Source organism: Halichondria panicea, chromosome 10 (assembly GCF_963675165.1).
Source record: "Halichondria panicea chromosome 10, odHalPani1.1, whole genome shotgun sequence".
NCBI classification, from domain to species: domain Eukaryota; kingdom Metazoa; phylum Porifera; class Demospongiae; order Suberitida; family Halichondriidae; genus Halichondria; species Halichondria panicea.
Window position 1 is genome coordinate 2,620,464 of NC_087386.1, and position 15,933 is coordinate 2,636,396.

A 15,933-nucleotide genomic window follows, 5' to 3' on the forward strand; every position below is an offset into this window, starting at 1 on the left:
ATAGTCAATAACAGTAGGTGTGCCCCAATCAAGAGGGTGTGGTACAGGAAGTGGGCGTGGCCACAAAAATTTCGCGGCGCTATCGCGCCCCTGATTTTTCTGCAGAAACCCCTGCCTCAAAAGTCTGGCTACGCCCCTGGACTATATAGCTCCTAACCCTAACCCTATACCTTATACATTTATGACCTATAGTCAGTCCTCCTATAGCTTGGACCTAGAAGGTCAAAAGCTGGATTTAACCATTGGTAGAGCCTAATTAATTGTTCAGATGACCACAATACAATAATACCACGGCACTAAGCCACAGAACAAGAATTTGTCGTAGAGTTAATATCAGTATCCTGGCCTTGACTTTCTTGTTCTGGTTCATTCTGATTTGAGAGGGTGTCTGCAATGCACCTCATGTCTCTAGTTAAAATCAAAAATGCTTTTTCTACATTCTCTCCTGTTACAACATTGGTCTCCATAAACTTGAGTCCATGTTCTTCAGCAAACATTCTTCCTATCTCTGTGCTCACTTGTCTGCTTTTAACCAGATCACACTTGTTACCCAATACCATTATCTGAACATTTTCGGTAGAATGTTCCTTCACTTCATCCAGCCATCTACTCAAATGTGTAAAGCTCAATGCGTTAGAAATGTCGTACAATAATAGAAGTCCAGAGCACCCTCTATAATATGCAGCATTCATGGTTCGAAATCGCTCCTGACCAAATGTATCCCAAATTTGTAACTTGGCAACTTTATCGTCCACTTGAAAGGAACGGATGGCAAAGTCAATGCCAATGTTTGAGATGACAGGAGGACCAGGTGGAAATCCAATATGCTGAGTGATTCCTCTGATCATAGAGCTCTTTCCAACACTCACATCACCCACTAGGACCACTTTGAATAGGTAGTCATACTCCGGAGATAAGTATGCCATTCCAGTATGTTTTATTTTGGTCAGGTAAGGGTCTGGTAAGGGTCATCTCAATAGCATGCACACATGATAACAATTTAGGAATCCAGAACCAGAAAATAATTGACCAACTGATGAAGCTTGAAATATTAGTCAATAGTGGATGAAGCATCTGGCATTTGATCTGGCATTTGATCTAGACCAAGCTGTAAAGCTGTCGTTATGCAAACTAAGATACTTGCTACACCCACTGCGTGTACTAGTACTAAAACGACTTCACTTGTGTACTGTAACGCAATAGAATTTAGCATGGGAAAGTAGAGAATATGAAGGGAGCCAAATAGCAATGCAGCTAGTGTAAAGTAACTGTTTATTAGATACTCTGTAGTTTCCAAGCTTGGCATCTGCTAACCATCCTAGTAGAGTGGGATAGCAATGCAAGACGTTAAACATGATAGCAATGCAAGACGTTAAACATGATAGCACTATTAGTGCTAAATAAACTTCCCCCTGGCCTGGTATGTATATTTGAAGAACTTTTGTCCCAAATCTGACATATATAACACCACAAAGTTGCACTGATAAATGTAGTCCATAATAAGAAGAAACGCTCCTTTTGAATTATAGAAACACCTCACTCGATAGTTGCATCTTTTTCTGCTCACTGGATTTATAAGGCACTCTCTTGAGCTGCTGTCCATTCTTTAGTATATGGATCTATAGTATACTGTTGCTAATAATTATAATTATGTTGCTATATAATAATTAATATTTTATGTCGGTTGATACAGAAACGCTTGTGAAACAGTTGATTATGAACAAACAATGTTCAGTCCCAACGATAAGGATGATAAACATGTTTGGTAGATGAAAACATGCATGGCGATATAAAGGTAATACCCGATGTTTCTGTTATGAAATACATTTTACTCAGTCGATTACAGCTATACCGACACTGATGGTCATGAGACTGCCAAGATTCTAGAGGCAATATAACAGGAATGATACGTATGTGCCATTATCCTCATGCACTCGGTTATTGCTGTTTACATGCATAATTATAAGACACATGCACTCTATATTATTTGGCACCTTGGTAAAATTAGGTAGTCTCTACACTTGACATTAAAGATGCATTATACAATATCGATTTCACAGAAAGCTGGCACCAAAAAAGATTATTCCATACATGATGCTATAAAGAGACAACCAAAAATAGGTGCGTATTGTTTCAATCCTTTGCTATAGCTAATACCCATGCATGCAGTGTTGTATAGTCATCATAATGTTCAGAGAAAACTAGTGGTTACTCTACATCCTGCAGTTCATACCACATTTCTACAGGGTTGGTTTTACTTGATCCAATTACTTATAGCTGTATAAATGCTCAGTGAATGCAAATGGAATTAGATCTAGTTTATTCAATTAGTGGTGCATGTAACAATTAGTTACAGCTTTCATGTTGGTATAGGGTTACCCATGCTGCCATTCACTGTGGCAGGCATACACAGGGCACCGCACAGTTAGAATATGTGTACTTGCTCTAGTAAAGGTACATGCAGTTGTATGCATGTCTCAGTGAATGCAAATATAATTATTTTATTCAATTAGTGCATGTAACAATTAGTGGTGGCTTTTTATGTTGGTAAGGGTTACCCATGCTGCCATTCAGATCGTTTACCATGGCATTCACAGCTGCGTAACACAGCTGCACAGTTCTGTGAGCAGCGAGCAGCGTAAACAACATTCATATGACTTTGTCACTTGTATTGTGGTTTATAGTGGCATCATGGGATTTTGAGCATATACATATATAAATGGCCAGAGTAATGCTATGAGCATCAGAGTAGCAACATAGCTCAGAAGTTCTCAGCTGGAATATGTCATAATGAATATCAAAGGGTTGGTGCTAACCTGTGCATGCACAGTGTTCCTGTCAGTTGGAGTTCAGAGTGCAGGACCACTGGCTGCATTCACTGAGCAGATTCTTCAAGATGTCACTGCAGCTGACATAGCCAAGGAACTCAATGTAATGTGAAACTAGTTAATTTAATGTCCTTTACTTTATTTTATTCCACTAGGAACTTGCCGATGGTTTTACGAACCAGTTGAATACAGACGTGGAGTTATTCAAGGAGCCAGACGAAACATTGTGTAAACATGTCAAGAACAGGCTACATAAGCTTTCAGTGCAAAGCAAAGTGCAGTACATGTCCACCAACAACACTGGTATGTGCAAGCATGGTGTTCTTACAATAATTGTAATGAGTCACTACTATGTAGTTTAAGCGCTATGGTATAATTATACTTGCGTATCTTTCGTTATGCATGATTATCGCGCTATATGCATGCATGTTTGATACCAGTTTCGTATGTCATGGCATAGATAGAAGAGGAAGAGGGATTGGTAACGGAAGTACCCTTGTGTAATATCCGCTTTACCCGCGGTTCGAGGCTGTGTCAAAAAGCTAAAGCTGTAGCAGTGGCGGATCCAGAGGGGGTTGTTTGGGTTCAATTGAACCCCCCTTTGAGAAAGAAATGAGTGGGAGGCTCAAGCAACTAATCAGCAAGTTGTTCCTTTCTTACTAGCTTTCACATGCACTTCTCACTTACCTTTAGTCCTGCGAAGCTTTGTCTGTGCAGATTCAGTGACTATGAAGGCTAAAAACTCTCTAGCGTAGTGCATGCAGATTGCTTATGAAAAGTGGTTACCTTTTTTTTAGGAAAAAATTCGGTGTGTTAATGCGCATGCTCACTGTTTCGAAGAAGTAACGACCTTTTTTTTAGGTAAAATAACAGTCCTTGACCCGCTCAGAGCCCTGGAACCCCCCTTTCAAGAATCCTAGATCCGCCACTGTGTAGATGGGCGTGGTCCGGCTAGGCCAAGCTGATGGCCTATTTTCTACACACAGTGCATAATATACCACAAGCATATATGCTCAGTCTGTGCAACTCACTCATATTTAAAGGTCTATACCTATTTTAGCAGTTATAACCAGCACTCTTACACGTTTTAGCAGTACAAGACTATAAATAGCAGCTGTTCGCCTAAAACTTTACTGGAATGTCCCTTTTTACTAGATGTGGTCAGCCATTAGCAAGTACAACACATGGCTCACAGACTGGGCATGTTATATATTACTGAAAAAGATTATGTCTCGAGAAAACAACTTTCTTATTTTGAGCGAGTTACCTGGCAAAATAGCCTTGTTTATAGGGCGTAACGCGGATAGTTTTTGAGGTTTTACTGCAGATTCAATAATCACGTGAACTGCTTCCGTTACCAATCCCTCTTACTCTTCTATCTATGGTCATGGCAACCAAGAGTCCACAATAAGAAAAAGAGTATCGAACAAAATATTGCCTTACATCAGATGTATTCGAAAAGTAATGTGACTTCTTGTCAAGCTGAAGTGCATGATCAAATGACAATTTGGCAATAGCATTTTTTGCTGCCTCGAGGCAAGTGGTGGCTCGAGGCACTCGGATTGGTCAGTTATACCAAGCAGGAAATCATGTTATTTTCTGGCGCAAGATAAAGCTTTGTTCGATACTCTCTCTTTTTTTTTATTATGGACTCTTATTCAAATAACGATATTTGATCTTGCTAAAACTCTTTTTTAGGGAAAATTAACTATATTCCAGTAATAATTATAGTAGCTATAATTGAATGCATGATGGATGCTTTTCGGAAGTTCCCTTCAAAGTATCAATTAAGCTACATCTATATCTTCACCACATTGAATTACTTATACAGATAGATTCACCAAGGTATGCACGTATAACTTCCTTGCAGGATTTAATGAAAGTGGAACAGAGGTGGTAGATAGATTCTTCAAGGACTTGCTTGTAACAGAGTTTTTTGAAGAAGACTCCGAAGCATTTACTGCTCTCCGCAATGTAACAATTGTTCAGATTTCGTATCAGTGCAAGCCAGATCATGTTCGAATAAGATGTGAAGGGTTTGATAGCTCAATTGACATAATACCCGGGTTGTTAGAGCTGCACAATATATCAGCAGTACTATTCATGGAATCGGAACAGCAGCCCGTGTCAATATCTCTGGATGGGAATTGGATTATCGCTGATATGGAAATATATATAGAATTATCGTATCAGCCAGCCACAAATGGATTCTCTATATTGCTAGGAACAGAGTTAGAGAGTGTTATTCTATCTCAGAGCATTGAGGTCATTGCATCTCAACTGACGACTCTATCTCTTCGTCTGCCCAATAAACTCAGATCTAGACTACAACGATTCAAAGTTACCGGTACCGTTGACAATCAATCAAATGGTATTTTGATCCTGTCAGCATCTTTTGATTCCCTTAATCGAGTTTTCCTGATCTTGAAGAGAGATAATAGTTCGCTAGAAACAGCCATTGCAGTGGACTTTGCCGGTATTCTGATTAGTGATGTCATTCGCAGTGTGACAGGACAATATATGTCCTCATTGTCGCCCCTTGGCACTCTCTCTCTACCAGAGGTAGGCTTTATCCACTCTACAGGTCCTATTACTTCTGAGCTAGTATTTGAATGTTTTAATAGTAGCAAAACTTTGCAATGCTATGGCGATGCAATTCCAAAAGGTGCTACAGGATTCTTCCAACTTTCTGAAGATTTATTTGAAATAGAATATCGTAACAGAACAATCTTTTTTGCTGCCAAGAAAGGCAATCACGTGACTGTGAGGACTTTGCTGGAATCAATATCATCAGTTGATATCGTAAATATTCAGCTTCCGTCTTTGATAAGTGACATTTTAGATGTAAGCATCAGATATGTCAAACTTGATCCAGCTGCCTCTCAAATTTATATATCAGCAGAATTACAAAGAACAATAAACTTTTTTAGTGGAATTATTTTGATTGATACTCCCGCCATTACTTTGATCGTCAAAAAAGGGGATGTGAGTATTGAAATACTCGGCAATATCACTCTTGCTGGTACTCAGGTTGAAGTAAAGCTCACTTACTCTGCAGACACAGATCAGTTCAGCGTTTTCAGTGAATTTAGCTCTACCTCTCTTAGTATTGGAAACATTCTTGACAATTTGACAGCTTTATCCCTCCCTCTGCCTAGTACGTTCAGCTCATCTCGACAAAGATTCAAAATTGCTGGTAATTTTAATGAACAATCTGATGGTACTGTGCTTATATCAGCTTCTATTGATTCTCTTAATCGTGCATATCTGATCTTACAAAGAGACAACAATACACTAGACACGGCAATAGCTGTTGACTTCACTAGAATTGGTTTTAGCGAAATGATTCGTAGTGTGACAGGACAAAACGTATTGTCAACTATAGTGCCTTCCATTGATTCAATAGTTGTTGCCGAGACAGGTTTGGCCATTTCAACAGGCTCAATTTCTTCAGAGTTAGTTCGTGAATGCTTCAATATTAGTCGAACATTACGTTGTTTTGGAACAACAATTCCCTTTGGTTCTTCTGGATTCTTTCGTTTCTCAAAGAGTATTATTTTCCAGATTGTAAATCAGAAGAATAAGCCTTCATTCACTATCAAGAAAGGCTCCGTTAGCATAAGAGACCTATTGGAATTTTTCCATTATTGGATGTATCAAGTGTTCGAGTCCCTTCTGCCATCAAAGAGATTTTGAACATTGCTGTAAAAGATTTCGGGTTTAACCTTATTGAAGAGACGACTTTTATCACAATTGAGCTTGGTCGAACACTGGATTTCTTCAATGGGCTTATTTCAATGGATGCTCCGGTTATTACTCTAATTGTTGATGAAGGTGACGTGAACATTGAAATATTCGGTGAAATCACTCTTGCTGGTACTCGGGTTGAACTGAACCTCACTTACTCTGCAGACACTGATCAGTTCAATGTTTTCAGTGAACTCAGTTCCACCTCTCTCAGTATTGAAAATGTTATTGAGGCACTAACAACCTTATCCATTTTGTAAATTTCTTAGTGTAATCCTTCCATCAGACACTGTTTTGTATTTGGATTCCACCATTACCAATACAAATGACTTTCAGTTAATAGCTAGCCTCACTGGGGATATCAGTTTAGGGGGGCTAACGATAACTCACGCAGGAATGGAGCTCAGAGTGAGTGATGAGCACACCAGCATTGGTATAATTGGAAAGATGTCACTACGCAACCCTAGGTTGGATTTTACAATCAGATTGTTTTTATCACAGACAGGCATGGCACTAGAATTGACGGCTGCAGGCTGCTGGCGAGATGCACTTGGACTACCAATCAATATCTGTAAGGTACGTGGATCATTTGGAATTGGACCTGCTACTGGGATTACGGAGCTATCACTGGGAGGAGAGGTTCATTTAGGAGGAAAATGTGATGGGCAAAATCCATTAATAGCAATTGGATATGTCGGATTGAACACAGTGGAGCCTCAAAAGAACTACTACTATGCCAGTTTTCCTAATGGTTTAACAATTGACTCTCTCCTGCAGATCTTGTGTATTCCTATCAACTCCCTTCCGTCCCCGATTGCTAATACTGGATTTAAACCAGGATTTACCACTTCTTTTAATGGCAGTCCACTTCCAAAAGTTTTTCCTGAAATAGATTTATATATCCCACCCGGATTCAATCTGAACGGTGCTGTTAACATTTTCGGCTTTGAAGTGAAAGCAAATGTATCGATAAGTCCATCTGAAGGGATGTATGTATCTATTGAGCTTGAACCTCTCGAAGTTGGAAACCTTTTTCGCATGTATGCCTCTAGAAGTGATAGAACCCATGGACCATATCTGACAGCAGACCTCAGAACTAATGGAGTACCAAAAGTGGAGGCTAGTGGCTACTTATATGTTCTTGGTTTTTCTGTTGAAGCAAGTTTGACAATTACGAAAGAATCGATGTCAGCTACCATTAAAGGCCGCATTTTGAATATTGTTGATGCAGGAATAACTGTGACTGCTCCTGTCACAGGAATATTTTCATCGGCAGAATTTGGAGTAAAAGGATATTTTAAAAACTCGTTTTTCAACCAAATTGAAAAAGTGCTATTGATAATGCTGCCGAAGGACTAGCTGATGTAACAGATGCAGCTGTGGGTGTCGCTCAAGCAGTGTTTGATACTGCAAGTGAAGTATTTGATAGTGCCTCAGATGGGCTAGCAGGTGCTAGACGGAGTGTGGATAGACTTCAAGGAAAATTCGACGGTGCTGTAAGAGAAGTGAACAGATTAATACGGAGAGTCGACAGTGTCTGTAGTACCCGAAGATGTGGATCAAGTAAGTTTAACTATAAGAATGGCAACGTATAATACTGATATGCAAATTACAATGTTTAGTTGAATTTTACAGATTGTTTAATTAAAATTAATTATGGATTGACTGTTTTATTTAATTTTCAGTTTGTGTCCCCGGTTGTGGCAGATGTAGCTGCAGTTGGAGGAGGTGTGGTTGTCATTGCTCAGGCTGCTACTCACGAATAACTGACCCTGTCTGTAAGGCTGTTAACGTAGCATGTGAGGTAGTTAAAGCTCCAATTAAGATATTATTGATTGCTGCCCGAGAAACAGTGAGGTTGGTTGGTAACAGTCTAGATATAGCCAAAGAAGCCTTTCGTGCGGCTGAGCGTATTGCTGATGCTGCAAGTCGTGGATTAACTCAAGCTTCTGATTCTTTGGAGGATGTTAAAGATGCCTTCAGGGATGGCATAAGACTAATTGCTGAAATTGCCACTTATGGATTACGAAATCTTCTGGTAATTGAAGAAATAACATTTGAAGCATCACTAGGTACTGCAAATCTTGGAAGATTTGAGATATCAGTCACTGTAGTAGTCCTCGGTAGCCGACAGACTCTCAGACTGAGCATTGATCTCAACAATATTCTAAGGACAATTACACGTCCTCTGGCTGGTCTGATTGGAAACAATAAACTTCTTAACAGCATTGGATAAATCTCTCTCTCTCTCTCTCTACATGTATATATATAATTATATATACACAAGAAAATGTACTCTTATAGATCATATAATTATTGATGCACACAAGTGACATTTTGTAGCTATACAAGTATCGTTACACTATAGTTATATTTGTTATGCCTATTACCCTGTATGGTATATGTATATGCACCCCTGCTGACACAATATTAATTTTGTGCAACTTTTCTATATTAGATTGATATCAGAATTGAGTGCGTGTCTGATTTTGGGGACTAAAACGGTTATGTATATACAGCATCTGGCATTTGATCTAGACCAAGCTGTAAAGCTGTCGTTATGCAAACTAAGATACTTGCTACACCCACTGCATGTACTATAGTACTAAAACGACTTCACTTGTGTAGTGTAGCGCAATAGAATTTAGCATGGGAAAGTAGAGAATATGAAGAGAAACGAATAGCAATGCAGCTAGTGTAAAGTAACTGTTTACTTTAAAGACTCTGTGTAGTTTCCAAGCTTAGCGTCGGCTAACCATCCTAGCAGTGGGATAGCAATGCAAGTTAGACATGATAGTTCTATCCCACACCATGTTTGTAAACAACACATGCTGTGGTGAAGGAGATTAACCAGGGCTTCCACCTCACTTTAAAAAAGGGGCGGGCTAGACTACAATAATTATTCTTACAGACAGTATATCTACCTCTAGGCTGTTACTGTAGTTTTGGTAGACATTCTGAAGCTTTTTACAATCGAAAAAACTTTTTGAAATATGTACACAAGATCACTATTAGCTGTTGTGCTAGTATTTGTACTGCTAAATTGGTACAATCAAATTGGATTCAAGGACAAGGTAAGATAATTAATGCTACTGATTTAAGAAGCGCTTAGCTGACCAGACCATAATATTATAGTAGACGACCATGAATGTGTGTTTAGCAACAATATTCATATGAAATATCAGCTTAGGTACGATATCATGTAGACTCTACTTACGTATGTAAACAAACATCTATATAGTACCGAAACTATATAAGGGGAATTAGATGTTAGGGCCCAGTTATATAAAATTACGAATTTGGTCAATATATCTAAGCCTGGCAATTGATCCACAACACTCTACGCAGAATCTACTGAAAACAACGACCATAAAAATCCAATCTGCAAAATACCCAAAGGCTACACACAACAGAGTGGTTTTATAATATACTACTGTGAGATTCTACAATCCAATGTCCAGGCCATGCACTTAATAGTGGACAATGTAAAACAAGAGAGGGAGTCAACGGGACGCTACCCAACAACAGGAGTGCGATATGTTCAATTCTCTGAGAGAGCCTGTGAATTAATTGATAATACAACTTCTGAAAGATGTGCAAGTCTCCTTATTATACTTGGACCAGAACTAAGACAAGGTGCCAATGTGATTGTGTGTGCACTGCATGGAAAAGTCAACACTACACACAATTGCAACACTCGACTCAATCTGGAAAGTACAGGTGGGCTAGAATGTCAACAGACATTCCTTTGCAATGACATTAAGTATGCATGATATCACATAGGTTATGGTATTGTAGGTTCACGTTAACCCACAAGCACAATTAACTGCATGGTTGTGATTATGACACAATTAATTCAATAATCAAACAACACTTCCTGCATGGGCCATTTTTCAACTGCAAGCAATTTTAGAGGGGCTTAATTTTCGCTGTTTTCATGGGTTAGCAATCCTCCACGAAAATTGTTCTTTAATTATCTGCTATAAATATTAAAGGCGTGGCTTCCGGTAAGCAGTCATCCCACAAACATTGTGCAACGAATTGCTTTTAGAGGCCATTCCACGAAATATAAATTTGTCCGCTGTACGGTAGTACACGCTTCACACATGCAACTATACACATAATTTATATTATAACCCATACAAGTTTGTTATCATTAATGCACAGACTTGTAAGTGTATTTTTCCACTCATGCAGTTGAACCAACACAAATAATTCACAGCAATTTGGCTCAAAATAACAACAATTCATATCCAGGTAAAGTGTTTATTGTTATAATAGAGTAGAACCTCGATTATCCGGCTTGCATTTTAAAAATGGGCGTGTCCTTTAAATGCGCATGCGCGTTGTAGCTGCTACTATGGAGACAGGCCTGCTTATCGCGCAGACAGCCATATGGCACTGCTGTTTATCAATAAAGCGGGTGGATCAAAGCGTGGTTTATCTATTCGATTATTTGTTATCCGGCCTGCCTCTGGAACTAGATAATCAAGGTGGTACTGTATACTAACAACACACACACACACAGAACCAAACCAATCATGCACAGGAATAACCCAGAAAGAGTATACAAGGGATATAGCTCTCTCTGTTGTTGTACCAACTGCAATCTTCATTGTTTTGATTGTGCTCGTCTGTGTTTGGAAGAATTGTGACTCTACTAAATGCAGCAAAATTCAGGGTACTAGCTCTTATACCGTATAGCGCAAAATTTTCGAGGGGCTTAATTTTCGTGGATTTCGTGGGTTAGAATTCTACACGAAAATTAAGTCCACGAAAAGTGTTCTTTAATTAGAATTACCTGCTATCATGCAAATATTTAAAGGCGTGGCTTCCGGTAAGCAGTCATTCCGCGAACATTGTGCAACAAAATGGCTTTTAGAGGCCAATCCACGAAATATAAGTGCCTCGAAAATTTCGCGCTATACGGTATATAAATCCAAACCTATTATAAATGACACGATAATAATTATGAGCACTTCAGTATAATTATACAGTTAGCTATAGGCATTTGATATAATTAAGCGCAGAACTATAAAGTCTCCGGCCCATTGTTAGCTGTATTACTTAATTTATATTGTGCATACATAATTATAATTATCAATATACTCATGATCAAATTTACCGATAATTTTATTATGGAATTCAGTACTATAATTATAATTATGTACTTTTATTTTTCCTCTTCCCACACAGCCAATAAACCAAACCATGATACGACGACAACATCAGAAACACAGTTCATTGAAAGCAACAACACAGTTTAAATGACTACTATAGATACAAACTATCTGGACAATCTGCAAACTCTCATTCCTATTCTGCAAGCAAGGCATTTCATAAATTATGCTGCAGTAGGCTAACTAATGACCAATAGTACTAGACTTTTCTAGAACAAAAATATGATGAAATTATCCCTATTCACGCACATTATGTCATACATCTACATGTATAGGTCCTGGAGTTATTGCTAAATTATGATGTAGATATATATAATTACAGGTCATGTCATAACATGTTTCCTGCATGCCCATTCATATACGTTTACGCATATCTAGATTTGTAAACGGTCTAGAAGTCATGTCACTTTATCGACACCGCTCACCATGCATGATCTACCTATAGAACCATGTTCGAACCAAAATAATTAATAACTATAGGACTGCACTTTCTGTTCTACCTCATTATAAATATACTAGGATCAATGCATGGCAGTGAAAAATGATGGTCTGGCATTGATGAACAGTGCACTATTTAAAAGCATTATTTTTTAGTCCTTCTCTAGCTCGTTTTAGACAAGATTCTAGATCTATAGCTACAGTAGCCTCGATCCCAGGCCAAGTCTCGGCCTGGGATCGAGGCTATTGCTGGTAGTCTGATTTCTTACATGTACCCGCTAAAGTTGATGGGCGCGGCATAAGCAGCCCCACCCCTGTAAATAATTTGCTCCTCATCACTGTACTTTGTACTCTGACTTTGTAGACTACTGCAAATGGATGACAAAGAAGAGCTAGAGGTAGGTAGACTAGATACTCATAGAGTCTACGAGGTAGACCTATATATATATTTAATTATAACTATTATACATAATTATTATGATATTCACACATACATGACAATCAGTATGAGCAGCATTATGCCGAAGTCAGCTCCTCGTACGACTGCATGTACTCGGACTATTCTGCTGCCAACATGACCATCATCGATCGCCAGCTTCGTTTCACCTCTGATGATAGCATTCTGGACATTGGAGGAGGGACTGCAGAAATCAGTCATCGGCTATGGAAGATGCATAATCTCAAAACACCTGTACTCTGTGTAGACCCATCAGAAGCAATGCTAGCAATAGCTCGAAATAAAGAAGGAGTAGAGACAGTTAAATCAACAGCTGAAGAATTCTTTATGAACGATTCGGATGGAAGATTATTCAGCAAGATATTGATTCTCGGTTGCTATCATCACTTGAGCGATCCCGGCATAGTTTTTGCTGGTGTTGCTAGGGTTCTTTCTGATAATGGAGTTTGCTTCGTGCTACGAGTCACTTCGGACTCCGCACCAATATGGTTTACAAATACACTCTTTAAGGAAGTAGATTTCCGGCAGATTGCTAAATTGGCAGAATCTAAAGGCTTGAGGGCAAAGATCTTGTACGATTGCGAGGCTAGCCGATTAAAAAAGGAGGCTTGTTTCCAGTTTCTAAGAAACAGAATGATATCTGGAATGTCAGAATTCACAGATGCTGAGATTGAGATGGGAATCAAAGAGTTGGACCAGAGGTACGGTGGAAGCCAGATCATTGACGTGGAGTACAAGGTTAACTTAGCCGTCATCACTAAGCGCTAATTGTGCAATTATACTAGTCGCTTATTGTATTACAACATACCTTTAATTGTTTCCGCAACTATGGACTATATCACTAGAATATTGCAGTTGTAGAATTTAGACTGGTTTCCATTTAGCTTCTGCAGCTGGTTTTTTCTTGTGATGTTGTTTGTTCTTATAGATCGACATAATTATATCGCACTGTGTATTATTATTTATTGCCCAGCACGAGTGCAACATTATTTTTGTCATGTCATAATTATCGTTCTACAATTGATTGTTGAGTCTCGTCATATACACTCACAATCTATAAGCCATATATATATACCCCTCGGCTTTTATTACAGACTTACAGTCAATGTTAATAGTGAGGTCATGGTATTGTTATACCAGAAGATGGCCATTGTATTGTGTCCATTTCTATAAAGTGCAGTGTACACTGCACACCTATGATTATAGATTGCATGCATGTCAAATATTGTTTCTAAGCAAGAGTAATAATTAGCAAATGTTAAATTCAGTTAATTGTTCACTTTGTTGACTCAACGACCGAACACCCATGAAGCTATAGCAGTTCCAGCGGCTCCTACAGCACTTCCAGCACTAGCGACTACTGCAGTACCAGTAGTACCAAGCCCAGCAGCTCCAACAGATTGTAGTGTGGCCACAACTCCTCCAGCCGCAGTGGGAGCTAGGGTTGACATCATGGTGTTGATCCAGCTGCTATCCCAGCAACTCCAAATCCAATAATACTGATTGCAGCAGGTATGCCAACAACAGCGACGACCGCACTCCCTGCCGCAACAGTTCCGAAAGTAGTCCAAGAGAACATGGTGAATCTGAGTGCATTATGTCATGACACTTAATCTTCAACTATGTATCAATGATATATATTTCCTTGCATACTATAATTTTATACCATAGTACCGAATTCATATATAGCGTGCATGGACACCATAATTTATAGCGAGCGCTCTTTTGATAATATATAAAGTATACGCTTTTTAGGAATGACAAATTTCTCTACGCACGCGATAGGTGTGTTTTAAAGGATTTAGTGATGTCACGTGATCTCTATATAGCCTCGTGTACAGCCTGCCATTAACTTGTACAGCTTGACCTGTTAAACTAGTTTCGTACCTGCATGGCTAATCAATGTTTCGTATTGATGTTAACAACTTGAAGGATTAAGCATGGTCATGCATGTGACTACTTTTATGATTGGCTGGAGATCATTAATTAATGTTGCGTAAAAAGTCTAAGGTATCACAAACAAGTTTAGAACATAAAACTGAACGATAGTATACACATGAATGGTGCAAGGTCCTCGCTCATGGTTTATTTCGTGGCTTTTATGATGTCACTAATTATAATAGATGTCGTAATGATCGGCACATAAAGAAAGCTAAGGTTTATGTATTCGATATAAAATGTGTAGAGTTTCGCTGTGAAATGGTCCAGAAAGTCTTATGTTGATGTAGACTACGCATTTTGAAGAAGCAGCTATCTGTAACCAGTTCTTCACTGCATGACCATCCACCTGCACTATATACCACTATACCACTGTACCACCAAAATTGATCTCAATTAAACTCGATTCAGTATTAACCTCTCTTTGCTCGGAGTTATGTGAACCTTCACAGTTTCATTGTTAAAGCCATGCATGCAGTCTTAAGTAATGCAGTGGGTGCAATTGGCATTACTTATGGCATAGGATTTTTTATGTAAAAAGCTACAGAAGTAGTGCCAATCCCTGGCTTTAACGATAGTGATGAAACTGTGAAGGTTCACAATGAGTGACGCCTTTAATATACTTAAAACGGCATCTATAGAGTCTATAGCTAAAATCACTTGTTTTAATGCTGGTACAGATTAAACTTGGCTATATATATAATTATATATACTAGGTGTATGTGTTCTAACCTCTAGATCAGGAGTATACATCAAGTATACTACTGACTAGATCTATAGGTCTACCACTTAATTAATACACATGCAGAAATCATTTCACCAGATCTGGCATGTAGATGTATCAGATTTTACTTATAATACTTACAAAACTAAACTTCTCTTATCTTGTCTCTGACGTTTTATATAGCTGCAGTGCTGAGTCAGCATGTGTTTGCTTACATCATCATGATTGTATAGATAGGTCTACTCCTCAAAGTTGCAAGATAATTATGAATATGAATATAATTTCTTTACATGTGCTCAACAAGTAGATATAGATCTAGTAGTCTAGTCTATAATAATAATATATATTCAAGGTAAAGCAATATGCACATCGAACAATTGCAAGTGCAGGACATTTCAATGAAATGTCTGCATGCTTTATATATATACATGTATGAATCTGTCATGCAGACATCATTAACTTGTTAAGTGTGATAGCCTAAGATAAACGAAAATTCATGTTTAAATGCCATTCACGTGAATTCGACAGTCCATCGATTTCTAAAGCGCCTCAGATTCTCTATATATATATAGGAGACATAGCACCACTATATATATTAGCTCTGGGCCCCAACTTCCAACA

General features: G+C 38.5%; 4 protein-coding genes across 6 annotated transcripts; 3 read left to right on the plus strand and 1 right to left on the minus strand.

The window, feature by feature from the left end:
- Positions 1-251: 251 nt before the first annotated feature.
- Positions 252-962, minus strand: LOC135342243 (ras-related protein Rab-8A-like). The gene has a single exon (XM_064538937.1). The coding sequence runs from the start codon at positions 924-926 to the stop codon at positions 297-299; it is 630 nt and encodes a 209-aa protein (XP_064395007.1). The 5' UTR covers positions 927-962; the 3' UTR covers positions 252-296.
- A 1,737-nt stretch (positions 963-2,699) lies between these two features.
- Positions 2,700-9,046, plus strand: LOC135342242 (uncharacterized). Its single transcript, XM_064538936.1, has 4 exons — positions 2,700-2,931; positions 2,984-3,131; positions 4,699-8,138; positions 8,261-9,046. The coding sequence occupies exons 1-3, from the start codon at positions 2,791-2,793 to the stop codon at positions 6,522-6,524; spliced, it is 2,115 nt and encodes a 704-aa protein (XP_064395006.1). The 5' UTR covers positions 2,700-2,790; the 3' UTR covers positions 6,525-8,138; positions 8,261-9,046.
- Positions 9,047-9,351: 305 nt separating this feature from the next.
- Positions 9,352-12,067, plus strand: LOC135342244 (uncharacterized). Of its 3 annotated transcripts, none has more exons than XR_010396807.1 (5): positions 9,352-9,649; positions 9,924-10,295; positions 10,773-10,832; positions 11,104-11,256; positions 11,772-12,067. XR_010396807.1 is itself a non-coding variant. In XM_064538938.1 (5 exons), exons 1-5 carry the CDS (start codon positions 9,569-9,571, stop codon positions 11,840-11,842), a joined length of 624 nt encoding a protein of 207 aa, XP_064395008.1. In that variant the 5' UTR covers positions 9,352-9,568; the 3' UTR covers positions 11,843-12,067. The 3 variants fall into 3 exon arrangements, 1 of the variants encoding a protein (XP_064395008.1); XM_064538938.1 differs by having other exon boundaries at positions 10,037-10,295; XR_010396808.1 differs by lacking the exon at positions 11,104-11,256.
- Positions 12,068-12,453: 386 nt separating this feature from the next.
- LOC135342152 (uncharacterized) lies at positions 12,454-13,745 on the plus strand. Its single transcript, XM_064538810.1, has 2 exons — positions 12,454-12,591; positions 12,699-13,745. The coding sequence occupies exons 1-2, from the start codon at positions 12,568-12,570 to the stop codon at positions 13,416-13,418; spliced, it is 744 nt and encodes a 247-aa protein (XP_064394880.1). The 5' UTR covers positions 12,454-12,567; the 3' UTR covers positions 13,419-13,745.
- The last annotated feature ends 2,188 nt before the right edge of the window (positions 13,746-15,933 follow it).